The sequence below is a fragment of the Periplaneta americana genome, chromosome 14 (genome assembly GCF_040183065.1).
Source record: "Periplaneta americana isolate PAMFEO1 chromosome 14, P.americana_PAMFEO1_priV1, whole genome shotgun sequence".
Lineage (NCBI taxonomy): Eukaryota > Metazoa > Arthropoda > Insecta > Blattodea > Blattidae > Periplaneta > Periplaneta americana.
Window position 1 is genome coordinate 155,421,558 of NC_091130.1, and position 20,227 is coordinate 155,441,784.

A 20,227-nucleotide genomic window follows, 5' to 3' on the forward strand; every position below is an offset into this window, starting at 1 on the left:
AAGTTTTCTTTTAAATTCAGGATGTTGATTTTCTGTTTTAATTCCTGAACCATGGTTATGAAACTTTTTTGAGTTTTTAATCTACAGAGAGGACTGTATGAATGATCAATCAATCTTCTTAATGTATCCAGCTGTTTACTGACAACATAAAGTCCACTATAGTCTATTCAGTTGTTGTTTTTCACGAGAAATGAGGGGTATTTTGATTGGTGTTCATTATAGATGCCTGTTGCTAGTAGCCAGAGTTGGGGTGTAGTCAGTATATACTGCAGGGCTGTGTCTTCTGCAACTGGTACTGATGATTTTAATTTACTTCTTTTGTGGTTTATGGATGGACAGTATAGAAGAATGTGTTCCAGATCTTCATCATGATTATTACGCCACAGACAAGTAGGATTATCAGAAATGTGAAATCGGTGTAGGTACAATTGAGTGACAATGTGACCTGTTCTGGCTCTTGTTAAAAATGTTTGAACATGTCTGGGCAAGTTTTTGTACATTTCCAGGTCATTTGGTTTCTTTTGTACGGACTGTAAAATTTTTCCTTTGTCAGAAGAGAGCCAATTGTTGATCCATAGGTTTGTAAAATGAGACTTTACTGAAGCAAAAGCATTGGATAGAGATATCACTTGAAGAGGTCTTGGTTGCAAATATGTTGCCTGTTTTGCAATATTATCGACTTTACTGTATGAATGATAAATATAACAAAATTAACAGACAAAAATAGCTTTATTAAAGTAAAAAAAAGTTAAATGCTACAATTTAAAAATGTCATAATTGAGCTTATGTACAAGAACTGACAAATTATTACAAGTGTGCAAATTGTGGCGAGAATTCAAATAATTTGAGCCTATTCAGTGCGTGTTAGCACACTTATATGAACAAAAATATGCATTTCCTGGCACAATGGTATTTCCTTCTTGAGACAGAATTACAGTGTTAGCTATATTCTTCAATTGAAGTGGCACGTATTTTCTAGCAAATGTCTCGAAGCAGGCTGATCCACACACGCAGTAGTGGGCATGGTCTAGGTACAGAACTAGGCTCCTGGGAACCAGTTCTGGAGAGTAAAATAATCTGCAACATAAAAATGAAAATCATAAGTACTGAGACAGTGCAGGCTTGTTACAATATACAGTAGAACTTGGTTATAGCAACCTCGTTTTGTGCGACACCTCGCCTATAACGTCAAATATTCTGTGGTCCCAACTAATTCCCCATAAGACATATGCTTTCCTACCTTGCTTAATACGACAAACGCATATGCGTCTACCTCGCATATAACGTCGTTTTCAACCTCAGTTTGGAATACGATTTTCTAAGAACCAAAGTATTTTAAGAAATATTTTGTTGAAATCTGACCCTGACAAATTCTTTACAGTCTCCTTCTGTCATAGACCTCTGGAATGCAGGCGAATTCCCCACCCCATTGTAACCTGACCGAATTCATGCGGTATTAGATCAGTTTCGGCAGAAAGTTTTCACTAAGTGCACGCATTTTAATACAGTATGGTCACTAAAAGAAGTGAGTGACGCTTTAGAAGTCAGTAGAATTGTGAACATGTTCTGTGAAGCTAGGGAAGGGAGCAGTGAAATTGCAACTGAAATTAAGAACATAGAACGTAATTTAGCCCTAGAAAGTGTGTATTGGGCAAGTAGAAGACAACAGAATAAAATGACTGATTACCTCACTTCTAAGTAAAGTAGTTTGGTGAGTACTGAACAAACGTTTTAATACAGAATATTGTATTTATAATTCTAGGCCTACGTGTATTTTATTTTTGTTCACTGTAGGCTTAAAAGTCAATATATAAATCTAAAACAAGTCTAATTAAGTTTCTTATTTTTCATTTTCCACCTCACTAGATTGATAATGCGAATCTCGGTTACTACGACACTCGTTTATAACAACATAATGTTTAAGGTCCCTTGGATGTCGTTATAACCAAGTTCTACTGTACAGTGTATCTGCAGAAACATTCTGGGGTTATGAGCTGCTATAGTTTTGTCACTATGTGTTTTTTCGAAATTCATACCAGTGTCATTAGAAAGAACAGCTCAAAGAATTTAAAAAAATGGGTAATTGATAATTGTTGACCGAAACAACAGATGGCAGCATATGTAGAAAGAAAAAAACCGCTGTTTCTACTATTTCGCTTGTCATTATGGCATTGTTGGATATAAGCAAATTGTGCTAAATGGTCTGAATGTTAAATTTTCAAGTCTGTGTGAATTGTGCTTGTTTACTTTTCCATTAACGTGGAACATTGCCTCGTCACAAAAAATGAATTTGGCTGAAAGGTCTTCATCATCCGCCATTAATGTCAATAAATTTTCACAGAAAACACGTCGTTTTGCAGATCCTCAGCTTTCAATTCTGCTCATGATCACTTTCATTTTCTTAGAATATGAACAACTGTAGCTCCTTAAATATTATCGGATCAATGTTCACGTAACATTTTTTCCCTCGATGAACTATAGAACTGATTCCTAAAGCATAGGTCATACTTCATGATTAATTCTGTATAGTGCAAATATGCCCCTTAATTACCAACACAAGGGTGCCAATCTTCAAGAGTGTTACCCTGTGTATATTAGTGTCGTTGCTACTATCTTTCCAACTGTTTTACCTGCAAAAATAAATAAAATCTAGTAGAAGTATTAGGGTTTTGAACATACACATAACATGGTTTTAAAGGAGAGAGAGGATAGCCATTTACGAGATATAGTAAAAAGTGACATAGGTAAGCAGGTTATTCTGTAAATTTATACAACTCTCTGTCAAAATAGACGAGAAACTATAAACACGTAATTTGTTAGCTTGTATGTTGCTATACCTGAACACTCATAGATTCTCGTTTGTACTGTAATTATTCGAAATAGAGCTGGTAATCTTGTGGGAAAATCTTTTAACGCAGCAGTTTCCACGATAAATATGACTGAATTATGGAAAATGGTGGAACAATAGCAAAGGAAATTAGAGCACCCTGGGGAATATGTTTTCGTCCACCATCATCACCACCTCTGATTTGAACTTCAGCCTCCAGCAGTGAAAGCCAATACTAACCATTTGGTTAATATTACACAGTTTTTTACTCAAATACCCGTAAAACTGTACGTACGTACTACAGTACCGCATAATGGCAGTGTATTCACGCCCAGTTAGTAATTAAAAAAGTCACCTGTCAAAACATTACCAATGCATGTTACAATACCAAGTTTTTACACTGACCTGTTTTTCACTACCGTTCTTGCAGCACACTCCATAAGACTGGGAACTCCAATGCAATTGACAGAAAGGTGATTTGTTATAGGTTCAAATGAATTCTGGGCCAAATCTAGAGAATCCAAGCGTAATCTTCCGACACTACCTGGCAAATATCGAAGGTTGTTATATCCAGCTCCTAGTGTCCTGTATTTCAAAAACACATTTTTTTCTTAGATATGAGGCTCTTATTGTGGTAAAATTCTGTTGTGTTAAATTGGAACCCCTATACAAAATAAAACAAGTATATGGGAGTGAAATATTGAGGGGGGAATGAAAACAAGAGAATCAAAACCTAAGCAAATGAAGTGAGATTTCGTCACTGCACTTTCAAAATCTGTTATGTGTATTTAAACAGATTTTTCAGGAGAAAGTAAAAAGCATTACTGTATCACTTTCAATCATTACATGAAAATTGATTGAGAGTGTGTATTACAGTAATAGGAATAGTAAAGGTGAAATAGGACTGCACAAGTCGATAAAAGTTTGTATGTGTTATTGTAATTGGAAGGTCATGGGGAGCACGAATACAGAGATGTGGTGCCGACCCATTACTAAATAAGGGCTGTAGAAATAAATACCGGTATCACATGAAAATCGATGAAATTATACAGAAAGTAGCTTTGAAAATCAAAGTGATAATGCTTTTTTCTTTCTCCTGAAAAATCTGTTCAAATGCACATAGCAGATTTTGGATGTCCAGCGACAATTTACAAAAAACACACACACACACACACACACACCCTGGACTTTTAATATCGAATCCACCAATCAGAGTAACAACGAAATTTCACTATAAAGTTACGATTTCTCATTGTTAAGTCGTGTATTAAAATAAATAGAATATTTGAAAACATGCATATCCATCATATAGTTATCACTAGAGCCTGGATGTTACGCATTTATTTTGGTTAAAATAGGCAGGCAAATAAGACACTAAAAATAGTAAAAATACGCAGTGAAATAGGCATTTATTATTCATGAAAATAGACAAATATTTAATAAACTATCCCATACGGTACTCATTTTCCTTGGTTACATGTCACAACAGGATGCTTTTTTAAGTTGTCAACTGTCATAGTGAGCCACCTGTCGGAGGGAACGTTTTTCATGGTGCAAAAAGATCTTTCTACTTCTACTGAAGTGATTGGAGCAAACTTAAAACAACTTCTTTCAGAAGGACTGTCTCTACTTTCTTTCAGAGATCGAGAAAACTGACTGTGTGTTGTCTCAAAAAGAGGGGTGTGAGAAGGGATTAGAGACTTCAAAGTACGCGTGACTTGTGCGTGCAAGCAACAACAGTACCGAAACCTGGAGACTTGCTTTTAATACTTCCCTCATCCCCTTTCTTTTGCTAGTAAACCCCAAAGTGACCTGAGCACTCAGGGTAATACTGTTCAAACATCTTTGTTAAGTGACATAAAAGATGGAATCGGTAGGGAAGAAACGTTTACGACTTCTTGGAAACATTGCTGGAGAATAAGATTCTCAGCAAATATTTGTGTGAGGTGAATATATATTTTTAATTTGTACAACGGTTCTTTCTTGTTTTTTTATATAATATATGTGCGGTTTATTTTAAATGCATTAAAATAAAAATTGGGCCTATTGTCTCCAAATGTGTGGAAACGTGTTTATCTCTAATAGATCTTTCATACATACACTCAGGTTAAAAAAAGCATTTTGCCTAACATCCAGGCTCTAGTTATCACCTTACACATACCTTCACACACATGTACAAGCAATTCATTTACCCAGGTCTCTCAGTATTTACGAATTTTAGAATATAGTTTGTAAGTTGGTGAAATAAATGGTGTTTACAATGATAAAAATAAAAGCTTTGTTGATATTTATCAATATAAACAAACTTTATAAATATTACCTGAGATGTGTAAGATTCCCTAAACCTGGAGGTAATTCTGTCAGTTTGTTTCTCTCAATCTTAAGAATACTGAGTTTCTTGAGCTTTGAGATTTGTTTTGGTAGCAAGCACAGCTGAAAATAAAGGCATTTTATTTAAATCGACTTTTCATATAATAATAATAATAATAATAATAATAATAATAATAATAATAATAATAATAATAATAATAATAATTTATTTTAGTTGGCAGAGTTAAGGCCATAAGGCCTTCTCTTCCACTCAAGCAGCAAAAAGTATACATACACATGTATGAACTTAGAAAGAATTCAACAATTTGATTTAGATGAGAGTTACATGTATACAAGAGTTATTTACGAATTAAACAGCAAAGACTATGAACTATTAATTAAACAATGAAATAGGAACTGTGTAACAGAATTAAGTGAAACTGAAACCTATATTACATGACCACTGGTTAGTTCCATGTAGAATTGGTCTTTTAGAGGGGTGGTTGCTTTCTTTCAACACAATTGAGTTAAACTACTGTACATATGTAAAATAAAATAACTTTGAATGTGTTAATTAATTGCAATAAGTACAGAACTCTTTTATAATTTTATCCTCTTTTTAACTCATTACTTCTGCTTTAGATCAAACAATCTTCTTAATGTATCCACCTGTTTGGTGAGAACATAAAGTCCACTATAGTCCACTGTAGTCTATTCAGTTGTTGTTTTTCACGAGAAATGAGGGGTATTTTGATCGGTGTTCATTATAGATGCCTGTTGCTAGTAGTCAATATTACTTCTGCTTTAGAAAATCATAAATTGAACTGTGCATCATTTTATTACATCTTTTTTCTTTTCACTTTCTCTAAACTATCCCTTTATATATTAAGAGTCACAGAGTCTTTCATTGGAATTTCATTCGGTTATAATTTTTTTATTGGATTTTAAAAATGAATTAATTGGAGTTCTGCCACATTTAAATTCTTCCGACAGTTTTCTTTCAGATAAACCACTTTCACGAATCACTTTGACTCAGTCTCTACAATTCTCATTTTACTGAATATATTTTTACTTGTAACAATTTTACACAATGCCAGAAGAAATTAGAGGATTAAAGGAGTGGACATTCAGCACGAATACTTAACAAATTGTCAAATTTCATTTGGACCTTGGTAGATACAGTACAGTACTCTTATCAAGTTCTCAGAACTTATTTACTGCATTGTAAAATGACAATACTGTGCTTTAATTCTGATACGTAGTTTCTTTAAAGGGGTAAAATTAAGAAAACGTCTAGTCAATGGCAGGTTGGTGGTCCTGAAATGGAGGTAAAAAAATGCATTTATTGTATGGGTTTTTTCATTGGTTCTAAGAGGGGTGGTCTTTCTGAAATGTAAAGTTCTAGGCCACAGAGGAATAACTAAATTCTGTTCCTGGTCACATTCACAGTAAAAGCCTAAAAATGTATAGTATAACACAGTGGTGTATTTTTTTTAATATTTTAGTAGGTTATTTTACGAAGCTTTATCAACATCTCAGGTTATTTAGCGTCTGAATGAGATGAAGGTGATAATGCTGGTGAAATGAGTCCGGGGTCCAGCACCGAAAGTTACCCAGCATTTGCTCATATTGGGTTGAGGGAAAACCCCAGAAAAAACCTCAATCAGGTAACTTGCCCCGACCGGGAATCAAACCCAGGCCACCTAGTTTCGCGGCCAGACACACTAGCCGTTACTCCACAGGGGTGTACACAGAATTTTGTCAGGGGGGGGGGGGCATTATTAAAATTTTTACAATTTACATGATCAGTATTTTAAATTTTGTATATTAATTATTATGCTATAGTATATATTTTATTAACATTATACTATATTCTAATAGAAAATATTTATTAATGTCCTTATAAAATCTTTGAAATATAATTTATTTATAGCCATCCAATTTTTAACAAATTTTAACATCTGTTTAATCTTGTGTAATAAAAAATGCTCACGTCATTATTACACTTACACAAAAAGTTTATATTAAAATTATAAACTGTCAGTCCTTTTCAATATGTTTCACAAAGAGTTAAATTTCATATTGTGTCAGCTTCATTTTATTACAAGGTCGGTACTAGGAAGTAGGTCTCTCTAGGGATCCTGTTGGCGAATTGACATGTTTGCCATTCCACCAGGCTCTTCATCCACCTACATTATCGACCCAACTATCAGGTTCGAGGCACAGGAACAACAGCCCGCTGAAGTCCATGCAGAAAAATGCAGGATTTATGAGCCCACAGTTCCATTCTATTTGGAGAAATATCACCTCACCGCCATCGAAGCAGTTGGGCTAATGGTTGGCGCTAGGGGCACAATACCGCGCCTCTTTGTCAGTTTCTGCAAGAAGTTCCAGCTGAACAACGACTTCATTCGTGATGTTTCCCTTACTGCTATCAGAGGATCACTTGCCATTTTAAAATACCACCTGTACTTTGTTTCCTAAAGAGGAAGAACGTTTGAACGTCTAATCCGTTTGTTTATTATGTTTAGGCCTGTTATATGTATGCTCTTATCCTTCCTGTACTTAATTTCCCTTTCTTGTTCGTTCCCCACATTTCTCTTTTGTGGTCTGTTTTTGTTTTCACTCTGTGTGTTATGCTTTGTGCAATGAGGCAGTCCCATTATTGGGAAAGCTGAAAGAGTGTCTTTCCTAGCATTGTTATAATTCAAATATGTCACAGCACCAAGCACAGGGATTATATTGAAGGAGGGATAGGAGGACTATGCCTTATGTCGATGCAGATTTTGTTACTCTAACAGTTAAAAATTAGAGAAAGGAAAACGATTATGAATAAAAAAAATACTCAAATCTAGATATGTCATTAAAAAAGGTTCAAGGGGGAAGAAGGGTTCAAACCCGGTAACCCCTGTCCTTGCATACGCCCCTGGTATAACATTATATGACACTTGTAAAAAATTTGCCAACCAATACTTACTTACTGGCTTTTAAGGAACCCGGAGGTTCATTGCTGCCCTCACATAAGCCCGCCATCAGTCCCTATCCTGAGCAAGATTAATCCAGTCTCTATCATCATATCCCACCTCCCTCAAATCCATTTTAATATTATCTTCCCATCTACGTCTCGGTCTCCCTAAAGGTCTTTTTCCCTCCGGCCTCCCAACTAACACTCCATATCCATTTCTGGATTCGCCCATACGTGATACATGCCCTGCCCATCTCAAACGTCTGGATTTAATGTTCCTAATTATGTCAGGTGAAGAATACAATGCGTGCAGTTCTGTGTTGTGTAACTTTCTCCATTCTCCTGTAACTTCATCCCGCTTAGCTCCAAATATTTTCCTAAGAACCTTATTCTCAAACACCCTTAATCTCTGTTCCTCTCTCAAAGCGAGAGTCCAAATTTCACAGCTATACAGAACAACTGGTAATATAACAGATTTATAAATTCTGACTTTCAGATGTTTTGACAGCAGACTAGATGACAAAAGCTTCTCAACCGAATAATAACAGGCATTTCCCATATTTATTCTGTGTTTAATTTCCTCCCGAGTGTCATTTGTTTACCCTTGCCTGAATTTGCCAACCAATGGGCAAACTATCAGTTACAGTATCGACAAGAGAAGGTTTTTGTAACAGCGCCCTCACCAGACAGCTAGATATTTCCAACGTTGATCAGTGATCACATGAAAATCTGCAACTGATTCTATGTACTGTATTTTAATAAAGAAGCACTTGCACGAAATGGGGTTAGGTGATAATCCTGACTCATAGATGAAAGATAAAAACAAAACAGCAGAACATGTTTTGTGTTGTTCTCGCAAAATGAAAGAGTCTATGTTAAGAATCTCTTGTCTGACAGTAACATTCCTACTTATGTCCAGATCTCTTGCCGTTGGTAGACAATCACTCTAGTGAGTGAGTTGTCTCAACTTGACTCTCAACAGAGAACATACAGATAAAAGTGTGAAGGTCAGGCAAGAATTGAATTTACATATATTTCATTCTTAAAAGTGGTTGGACAAGGGCCACTTTCCTCTCTGCCCTAAAATGAGAAAGACAAAGTAGGCAACAACTCAAAACTGGCAAAATGCTCCTGGGATGCGACTACTTTGACGTTTTTCTCAAATTACCTCGTTGTTACTAAGATCCAGCACTTGTAACGACCTGGTCAGGTTGTAACTGCTAATCCAGTTCCACTTGGTATCGTGAATTGGTGTTTCACTAAGTTTGTTGTGAGACAAATGAAGGCATTCCAAAGAAGGAAGCGATCCCAGTTCTTCCGGCAAGTGAGTGAGTTCATTATGACTGAGGTCCAGCAATTTAAGATTCTGCAGGCGCAGGATCTTGTTATCAAATTTCTTCTGTTCTGCATGATTTATCTGCAATAGAAAAGAAAAACAGGCATTAGCAGGTGATATTTAAAATCTGTATTTGTATTCGTTGACTTTATTCTCAACTTGTTTTTCATATTATTCAGCATTATTAAATTTTTACCATAATTCAAGCATCATAATTTTTTTTAATGTTTATTTTATTTATTTTGATTTATTTAATAATAACATATACATAAAAACGTTACATTAAAGTACCCCGAAAGAGCAAAGCTCGTGTTTGGGGATAGTTCCGTTACATAAATATACATACTTTGTAGACAAAATACTTAAGAAAAAAGGTGACATAAAGATGATAATAATAATACTAGTAATAACTGAGTGAAAAAAAGAGACGATGTTGAGATTGGTGGATTAATATTAAATTATTATTAGTAGTATAATTAGTGCAGGTCATGTTGCTATAGTAACCAAGATAAGATAGAAAAATATACTTAGGATAGAAATAAACTTGTTTTACAATACATGGTACATAATATAAATACAGGAAAGTCTGTCATATAATTTTTTTAATTCTGGATCTGAAAATTTCATTGCTTAAAGTAGTCAATTCTGGATGAAATTTTATTATCGAATTATATAGACGTGGACCATAATTTGTACTGTGTAGTAAAGCAGCAGATGTGAAACATTTAGGTTCAACTAATTTAAGAATTTCATTTCGTCTTGTATTATGATCATGTGGCTGAGCTACAAATTTCATTCTATTTTTATGATAGAATTTCATTAAAGAGTATTTATAAATTTGGTCAATTCTAAAAACATTCAATTCGGAATGGATCAAATTTGTTGAATAATCCAGTAGCCTTTTCAAACATATTTTGATTATACGTTTTTGCAACATAATTAGAGGAAGAAGAGCAGTTTTTGTAATGCCTCCCCATCCAATTATACCATATTGGATAACAGATTCAACTATAGCCAAATAAACCAAACGTAATACATGAGTAGGCAAGTAATGGCGAAGGTTTACAAATTTGTAAATTGTTTTACGGATTTTGTTACATAAAAAGGTGATTTGTCTATCCCATTTCAAGTGCTGATCAACAATAATTCCCAGGTATTTCACATCTACAGATTCTTTCAGGCAAGGGCATTTACAGGTTGTAGAGAGTTTACAAAATGAGTTCTGGATTATTAATTTTAAATGAGAAAGTGATTAATTATTAATTTCATCTTCTTCCAAAACGGAATCTGTTGACAAGTTTTTTGTCAGAAAATAACGGAAGATTTGTCACGATATATTTATTTTATTACATTGAATAGAACACTGTTTACATAATCTATATTTAATGTATGCCTTCTGGTATTTCTCTTGGTTTAGCTGTTCTTAATTATTTTTCATCCTGTTTTACAAATTGGTGTATATGTTCACAAATGAAAGACAAATACAGTACAATTTGTAGTTCTGTTTTGATCAGCTCAGGATGACCCCTGTTTATAACAACGTCCAATTCTTCTTCGTTAGTGTAAAACCTTTTTTTCTATAAACGTATTAGAAGCTGGGACGCTGATAGAAATCTAAATTATGACTATTTATAATTGAAAAACTTCCTTTATAAGAAACAGTCATTTACCAATATCACTTCCTTGAAAATAATTACATTCTAATAAAACAACCCTACTCTCATAAAATTCTTCACACAGTTCATCAAGGTTCAGAAATTTTGCAGCCTTAATAGCCTATATCAACTTCATTTTCAAAGATAGAATAATCTAATTCTTGAGTCTATGAAATGCTATATAACTTTCAGTATTGATTATTTTTTGTAAAATTATAGCATTTTTCAAAGCAAAGCAGCATATTAGCATAAAACTCTTAAAAAAAGTTAACAGAACTATTAAAAAGGAACGGTGTCACCTATGAAATGTCATTGTAATTGCAATATTCCAGGACTTTTAAAATAAGATCCTTTGATGTGCATGGATTAAAGAAAACAAGGAAGAAATAATCTAGGGCAAAAGAAAAACGTAAGCTATAAATTAAAAGGAAAAAAAAACATAAGATCTGGCAACCCTACCTTACACAGCAAAAGATCATTTCTAGTACACATATACATACAGCATATACAGTGAAACCTCTCATTTATGGACATCGAAGGGACGTAACAATCTGTCCGCATCTGAGAGGTGTCCTTTATTGGGACGGAGGCTCCCCAATATAAAATTAAATTTATAATATGCATTATGTATCTCTTCACACTTTAAATGAAATGTATTACTGTAGTTTAATTCTAAATAAATATACTACAGTAAATTCTTTGCAACTTTGAACTACAGTACATAAGACCGAAAAAGGAAAATACAGTACTGTGCCATGCAATTTTATTCTAGGTCTACAGTTGTGCAGTATTGTAATTTACAGTTTTCAACTTAACCTTTACATTCAGGTGCCATGTCTCTCTAAACAGAACTTGTGGAAGTGAAGAGAATAATCCTACTAACCCTATCATGTGTTGAATACAATTTCACGATCTCGGAAACTTTGAACCTATCAGACAGGCTAAATTTTATGACTTTGTTTATCCACCCGCTTCCAGCTAACAAGGGGTAGCCAGCTGGCTAGTGGTAGCCTACGAGACCCTTATTATCTTCTTTCACGTTGAAGAATTTCTGTACAGTTCTCAAAACTAAATTTTCCATTTTTGTAACACATTAGGTCTTGAAATCCAAGTTCTGTCCGCAGTCAGGAGGTAAAGCAAGCTTTAGGACTGTGAAACAGCTGTCCGTGTCCGTGTCTGAGAGTGTCCGTAAACGAGAGTTTAATTTATCATTATTTCTATATTATTTCAGTTGGGACATAAAAATCTGTCCGTATATGAGGAGTGTCCGTAGCTTGGGGGTGTCCATAAGGTGAAGTTTCACTGTATGTACATATCACTTTATATTTTACAAATGCTTTCTTTGAATAACATCCATTATTATTAGAATATACGTTAAAGCCCACTGTTTGAATTTTTTTTTGTCAACTGATAATTTTTCACCAGGGACATACAATTCTCCGAAATTTTCACAAGTCTGCCACTCCCTCCCCTTTTACTTCGTCACTAGGCGTATACTTACTTATGGCTTTTAAGGAACCCGGAGGTTCATTGCCGCCCTCACATAAGCCCGCCATCGGTCCCTATCCTGAGCAAGATTAATCCAGTCTCTATCATCATATCCCACCTCCCTCAAATCCATTTTAATATTATCTTCCCATCTACGTCTCGGCCTCCCTAAAGGTCTTTTCCCCTCTGGCCTCCCAACTAACACACTATATGCATTTCTGGATTCGCCCATATGTGCTACATACCCTGCCCATCTCAAACGTCTGGATTTAATGTTCCTAATTATGTCAGGTGAAGAATACAATGCGTGCAGTTCTGTGTTGTGTAACTTTCTCCATTCTCCTGTAACTTCATCCCTCTTAGTCCCAAATATTTTCCTAAGCACCTTATTCTCACACACTCTTAACCTATGTTTCTCTCTCAAAGTGAGAGTTTCACAATCATAAAGAACAACTGGTAATATAACTGTTTTATAAATTCTAACTTTCAGATTTTTTGACAGCAGACTGGATGATAAAAGCTATTCAACCGAATAATAACAGGCATTTTCCATATTTATTCTGTGTTTAATTTCCTCCTGAGTATCATTTATATTTGTTATTGTTGCTCCCAGGTTTTTGAATTTTTCCACTTCAAAGGATAAATTTCCAATTTTTATATTTCCGTTTCGTACAATATTCTACAATAACAATACATGTTAATTTTTTTATTTATTTTTGTAAGAAAAGCGTTAATTTTATTTAAAAACCTGCAAAGGAATAAATAATTTCTTATCAGTTTCTCTATTGATGAGTAAAAATCAGAATCATATAGATAGCACCTATAGAGTAAAACAGTGTTAATATTCAGGAGAAAATTATTTCTTTCCGAGAAAAGTATTTTGTTGTGCTCTATTCAAGAAATCAGCTGTTAAAATATGCACAGTTGTATTGCTCACATACTGTATAATAGTGACGAAGAAAATTGTCTGCCAATTTTTGAAGTGTTTGATTTAAAATACAACCCATTTTCTACTAAAAATAATTGTATTCCATAGACATCATTGCTACATAAATTTACAGAACAAAATGCGACTAATAGTTTAGGCGAAATCACTGTGACTAGGTGGCTTGCTCTGAAGCACTTTTCATATATCAGAGATGCTAAAAACGTATTTCCGCGAAAATTTCGAAATCTATTTTTTGCAGCATCACAATTTGGGTTGCAAGGGGTAGTGAAGTGCATTCCATAACCTCTCCTACTCAAATCCCATCCTCACCTTCCCGTGGCGCAACCTGTTTTTAACAAACGAGGCTCTGGGGACCGAGTCACAGCGGTATAACTGTTCCATCAAAATGGAGGAAATGCCATTTCAGCACGCTGACATGCCATGGCATGCATAAGTGTCTCGTAAGTGGTGAAGAGGGGATATGGTCAGTGGAGTTGTCTGACAATTCTCCTGACCAAACCTTGTGGACCCACTAATCAACAGCAGGTGTGGTATTCCAAACAATTTGGAGTTTATGTGAAGATGATATAACTGCCATAATATACGTTAACCTCTTGCCTTACTATTTATTTTACCAGTTTTGTGAAAAAAAGTGTCATATTTTTTTATTTTCGTAAAGAGGTCATTTAATATTGCAGAATCACTGTACATCACTAATTATCTTACATACTTAAAAAATCACTATGAAGTAGACAATGGGACTCAAACAAGTTAACTTGGGTTAATAAATTTTGACACATGTTAGCAACCCGAGTTAAGTCGGGATAATAAGGGAAGTGGTTAAACCAGTTATACTTTCTTGCTACATCACTCCCCAATATGAATTATTTCTTCATCATTGTGCAGTCTTCATCAAAAATGGATCAGAATCATCTTCACCAGACCTTTCTTTAAACTCACTCTGTGTATAAGAAATGTTGGACTTTATTGCCAAGAGCTCAGCCTTGGTTAACAACAACAACAACAACAACATATGTTTGCCTTCTTCTCCCAGTTGGATTTAAAGACCATTTTTGTATTTCTTGGGAACTGCCCATAAAATATTTTGCCTCTGTAACGGTTTGCTTTCATAGTGCTATTGGTTACTTGACATGGAAGTAATAATGTCAGAATCACAGATTTTCAATCAGCAATTTAAATTGTTAACTGCCTCCCATTGGAGGTAGCCCAGAAGGACTCAGTATACTCTCCTACATGAATTTTAAAATATTATGGCCCGGTTTCTTCAATCTTTGTTAAAATGCACCTAACATAGCGTTAATTAACTGTAAGTTAAAAGTATGAATTGCTGTTAAAAATATTGCGTTTCTTCATCTTTATATTTCACATTTTAACATTCTGTTTGTTAACTCTCTGTTAGAACCAGAGATTCTAGAGTTTAACAATAACCTATAACCAAGTATAGGCTCACTTCTGTTTTCCGAACTCTGACAATTGTGATTCGCGCTTGTTTCCGTTGTTTGATTCAGAGAGGAAGTCTTTCTATTCTCTCAGGTTTGATTTCTGCTTCTTTCCTCATCTGTATCACATTAGCATGGAGTGGCGTATTGATATTGCTGTTATGAAATGGAAAACACTGGAACAAAAAGAAATCTTGGGACTAATTTCTCTTCGTTTGAAAGAAATCTTCTGCTGGAAATTATTTCGCAGTATAAACCAATTAATGAGAATAAACAAACAAACTGATCTAAGTTGAAAGCGAAAAGTGAGGCTTGGCAGAAAATAGCCTATACCTTTGTATGAACTTCTGGTCTGTCAAATCACTGAAATGAAGCCCTCTGTTTATGTATTCATGGATATCATTTTCTAAATAATCCAGATATGTAAGTTCAGCATCTAACGCACCAGCCATATTGGATACTTCTATGCTAACAGAGAGTTAAATGATTTAAATGCGTGAAATTGGGTTGTTAAATTAACATAGGTTTTAACAGCCTGTTAGTACTAACAGTAGTTGAACAAATGCTTCCACTGTTAAGTTTACAGTTAAAATGCAATAACACACTGTTATAATTTTACAAAGGTTGAAGAAACCGGGCCTAAATGTTTACATAAATTTGTTGACAGAAAATTAAAATAAACATACATGAATCATAAAGTGAAGAAAGAGAAATTAAACAGAGTGAATATGATGACTCAGAATTTGGCAAGAGCGTTTCAAAACTAAAGTTATGATGTCAGTAGTAAGTGTCTGTGGTAGTTCAAAAGTCTTCCTGAAGCTCTCAAAGAACTTGGGAATCACACCACGAGCTCCAATAAGAAGACCAATCACCTCAATGTCTTCAAGCTGGTATTTTGCTTTGAAGTAATCAACTGTTGGCAGATAAATGTTGATCTTTTCTTGATTGACATCCTCCGGCTGGCTACTCCCCGTTTCAATCCTTATGGTAGGATCAATTATATATCCTTTCTTGGTAGTCTGGGAATACGCTATGATGTCAATACGTCTAGAGGAGCCATTAGTAGCAAGGCAAAAAACTTCCTCTTCTACTGTCCAAGACTTTTTTTTCAAAGCAGTTGCAATTAAGGATCGAACATGATGGTGTCTGGCATTTCGGAGGAGTAAACCTCTGTTACACTGACCTTGGACGTGGGCAAGGGTTTCAGTCTCCGGGCAGCCATGTCTGCACCGGGATCCGTCCAAAGAGCGACCAGGTACTCCTCTAACTGCTGCTCAATTGGCGTTCATTTTAAGGCAGGTTACCCATTCAGATGTAGATAGTCCAGACTTATTAAAAATTCAGTCATTGGTTTTAGGTACTTGGCTGTACAATTCTACACCTCTGCCTCTTCCAGGCATTACTTTCCAAGATTCGAATTCGATTCGATTCCAGAAACAATTGCAATATACACAACAGTTCTACAATGGGAATTTGTCAATTACTTATACTTAACCATACAATTTATAAATGAAGTTATATTACACTTCTTGGGGTTACATAAAATGCCTTGTGTGTAATGAAGAAAATGAAAGATTATCTTTTTATTTGAGTGTTGGTCGGTCTGGGCCCTTCAAGGGTTATGGCATCACGGATTATTACCATAAATATCTAGTAAATGATAATTCAAGAAAATAAACTACAAAAACGAATACTATTAGTACTCAAATGATAAAGAACTTACTCTTTTAGAAACCATGCATTAGTCAAGATACAGCATAAGAAATGCAGGAATTAATCTAGGTGAAACTTGGGCACAAGTGTTTCAATGTATGGGGACTTTGAAATTGTCTTTGTTCTTTACTGATAGAAAAAGAAGCAAAAAGCTAGAGGAACCTTCATCAAACTAAGGAGGATTGGGCAGACAAATCATTTAAACAATAACACTAAGATAAAGTCATCTGATGTGTAAGTAAAATAAGTTTTGTTAGGCCTATAAAGATGTGAGACATGGAGGGTAAAATGTAAGATCCAGCAAAAGCTGTAGTCTTGTGTAAAGTTACGGAAATATGTTGGCCCAGGATGGTGATAACTATGGGAAATGACAGGGCAGACTAGATAAATATTAATAACGAAATCAAAAGACGTAAATATGGATGGATAGCCACACACTCCATAAGAGTGATCATGCAATCTGCAAAGCAATGAAGAGGGAGATCTGGGACAACATGGAGCGACTCTGTTTTGGAGATTGGAGGTCACAGTTGGAGTAACTTACATGTCATTGCAAAGGACCAAGGACTCAGAAAAACTGGAGAAGATTTGTGGACAATCTGTGTTCCCGATAGAGCAGTGGGTTGTATAATTATTATTATTACAACTGTAAGAGCTAAAAAGAAGATGCTGTTGAAGGGTGAGTAACCAGTGTTTCCTTCTTCTCGTCAATTTGTCTTTTCTTCTTGTCAATTTGTTTTTGTAATTATTTCAATGGCGCATAGGTATTTTTTTTTGCACGATTGTGTTTTTTGCTGTATTTGCAGCCGTTGTTAGGCCTTTAACATTAGAATTCCCACACATAAACTTGTTGCTAGGGAAACCATTCTTCATTACAGTGCAGTTTTACAAAGGCTTTGGAATAATATTTCCCTAAATTTTCAATGCAAATTATATCGTAGTTGCAATTTTAAAGATATGATCATGCAAAAAATGTTGTACAATACACGTTTGCGAAGTGCATTACAATATCTCGGAAACTGAAAAACTCACTCTGCGTGAAAGTTTTATTTTATGTTAAGATAGTTTTTTTCTCTCGTTTTCGGAGTTTTTTCTCTCTAGTTTTCGGATGATATAATAAAATATGATAGTTTAGAATTAATAATTTTATACTCAAGAACAGGTATTTCACTGCAAACTCAACATTCTGCAATCTTCCCTATCTACTGCCTTTCTCTTAGTCTTCACATACAACCCATATATCTAATATTGTCTATCTGGTATCTTCTTCTACCCCACACTTTTCTGCCATTCACCATTCCTTCCAGAGCATCCTTCAATAGACAGTGTCTTCTTAGCCACTAACCCAGCTAATTTCTTTTTCTTTTCCTGATCAGTTTCAGTCAGTGTTATTCTTTCTTCACCCACTCTTTCCAGCACAGCTTCATTTCTTATTCTGTCTGTCCATTTTACAGGTTTCATTTTTCTCCATATCCACATTTCAAATCCTTCTAGTCGTTTCTCTTCACTTCGTCGTACTGTCCATACAATGCTACACTCCAAACCTAGTTTCTTCTTTAGTTATTTTTACAGAGGTCCGCAGATGCTCCTTTTTCTGTTACAAGCTTTCTTTGAGATTGCTATCCTCCTTTTGTTTTTCTGGCAGCAGCTCATGTTACTGCTTATAGTATACACCAAGTATTTGAAGCTGTCTACTTGCTCTACTGCCTCATTTAGTATTCGCAAGTTTACCTTCTTTATTTTTCTTCCGATAACCATGGTCTTCGTCCTGTTTGCATTTATCTTCATCCCATACTGCTCACAGCTGTCATTTAGTTCTAGTAACATATCCTTAGAATCATCGTATCTTCTGTTAATAGTTTAGAAATAAATGCAAAATTTTCTCTAATCTCTTCTAATAGATTCTGTTATCTAATTGCTCAATTTGCGAAGAAGAAAGATTGTCAAAAGTGGAGTATGTAATAAAGTACGTGTAAACCCTATATATTTCCAATACATACAATGAAACCTATCATCATCAATCACGTCTTGCTTCAACTTTCAAACCCAATGTCCTATACTGCAATCACTACCACCTATACCCATCCTATAATGGATCTCTAAACTCTGTACTGGCTTACAGTTTCTCCCCAGCACATTTTCGTTGGACATGATGGATATTAGACTGATTTATTGGTACTTCGACTTACCCTGCTATTTTCATTTCGCCACTGTCCCATCATACCACCAGCTGTTAAAAGCCTCTAGGACTAGAAGTTTGAAATGTGCAAATCATGCCAAACTAGGCAATAAGGTAAAGTACCATATACAATTCTTAAATTAACATAGTTAAGTGTAAAAGTTGTTAATTTAATAAGTTGTAATTAACATAATTAGTGATTTAAAAGTATGTTAAACAAGGATTACATTACAAAATCTTAAACTCCTAGTATACTTACCCTCAATATTTGTAATGTTCTAGGAAATCCTTCCAAAATAGGATATGCTGCTTTTGATAATACTTCTAGTTTTGTTTTAGGAATCGATGGCAATTTCGATGTAGTGGTGATATTTGACAGCATCAAGGCCTTGGGAGATATTTTCTCTTCCAAGCCAAGTTTCAATGTTCGCAGGAAACATTTTAATTGCAACGAATCACACTTTATGCAGATATCATGAGGTGGGTTCTTGAATCTGATGGTCGCTTTCCCCTCGTTCACAAAACGAGTAAACACTTGTTCAATGTTTTTCTTTACCTATAGACATAGAATCAAAATATCTGTGAAGTTAAACATAATTTCAAGAGTAAGGCAATTTATTAAGTGACCCTGCCAATATTATTGGGCTTTTTCCTACTGTAATTCTGAATAAAATAACATGAATACATATTTTATCCTCCACATTACTTTACAAAATTCTTCCTAAATCGCATCAAGCATACATGTATGAAGCGAAAAACAATACAATACAATACAATGGCAGAGAGGTTATGATGTGTTGTCTAGTGCAACAGTACACAACTTTTCAGCCTAAAGCTTCGATTTTAAATAACGTTATAATAGTGAAAAAATGAAAACATACCTTATGTACAAAAATATGATCTTTTACATACTAATTTGTCCCTCTGTGCTGCCTTAAATTAATTCAAACGACTTCAATAACAGGCGAGACACTTAAACAAGTATTTGTCTTTTAAAATACAAGTATTAGGGCCCCGGTATTCTTTTCATAACTTTCACGAATACGTTTAAAGTTACCTTGTATTTTGTACCCAGTTTATTCTGAGCAGACTGATGCAGTATATACAGTTCAGCTTCCGTGCCGGCTTGTTTTCCTATTGCCAAGGAAGACCACTGACTACGGCCTCTCCCAGATATATTTAGCGACGGGAGTAGACGATTACATATTTCAACATTCCCAACTATCTTCATAATCACAATCGTAATATAAAGTATTTACCAAATTTTCAAGAAATATGGCGGGACATGGCTGCCAACGTACCAACGTCATTGAAAATCTGTAATGTTGGTAGGGTTGACCATTGTAAGAGAACATAAAAGATGGAA

General features: G+C 34.9%; 1 protein-coding gene across 2 annotated transcripts; it reads right to left on the reverse strand.

Moving 5' to 3' along the window:
* Nucleotides 1-710: 710 nt before the first annotated feature.
* On the reverse strand, nt 711-20,167 carry LOC138713904 (leucine-rich repeat protein 1-like). Of its 2 annotated transcripts, XM_069846421.1 has the most exons (6): nt 19,919-20,165; nt 19,121-19,417; nt 9,271-9,519; nt 5,148-5,260; nt 3,233-3,412; nt 711-1,077 (listed from the first exon to the last, which is right to left on the reverse strand). In XM_069846421.1, the coding sequence occupies exons 1-6, from the start codon at nt 20,090-20,092 to the stop codon at nt 855-857; spliced, it is 1,236 nt and encodes a 411-aa protein (XP_069702522.1). In that variant the 5' UTR covers nt 20,093-20,165; the 3' UTR covers nt 711-854. The 2 variants fall into 2 exon arrangements, with proteins under 2 accessions (XP_069702522.1, XP_069702523.1); XM_069846422.1 differs by lacking the exon at nt 3,233-3,412 and having other exon boundaries at nt 19,919-20,167.
* Between the last annotated feature and the right edge of the window lie 60 nt (nt 20,168-20,227).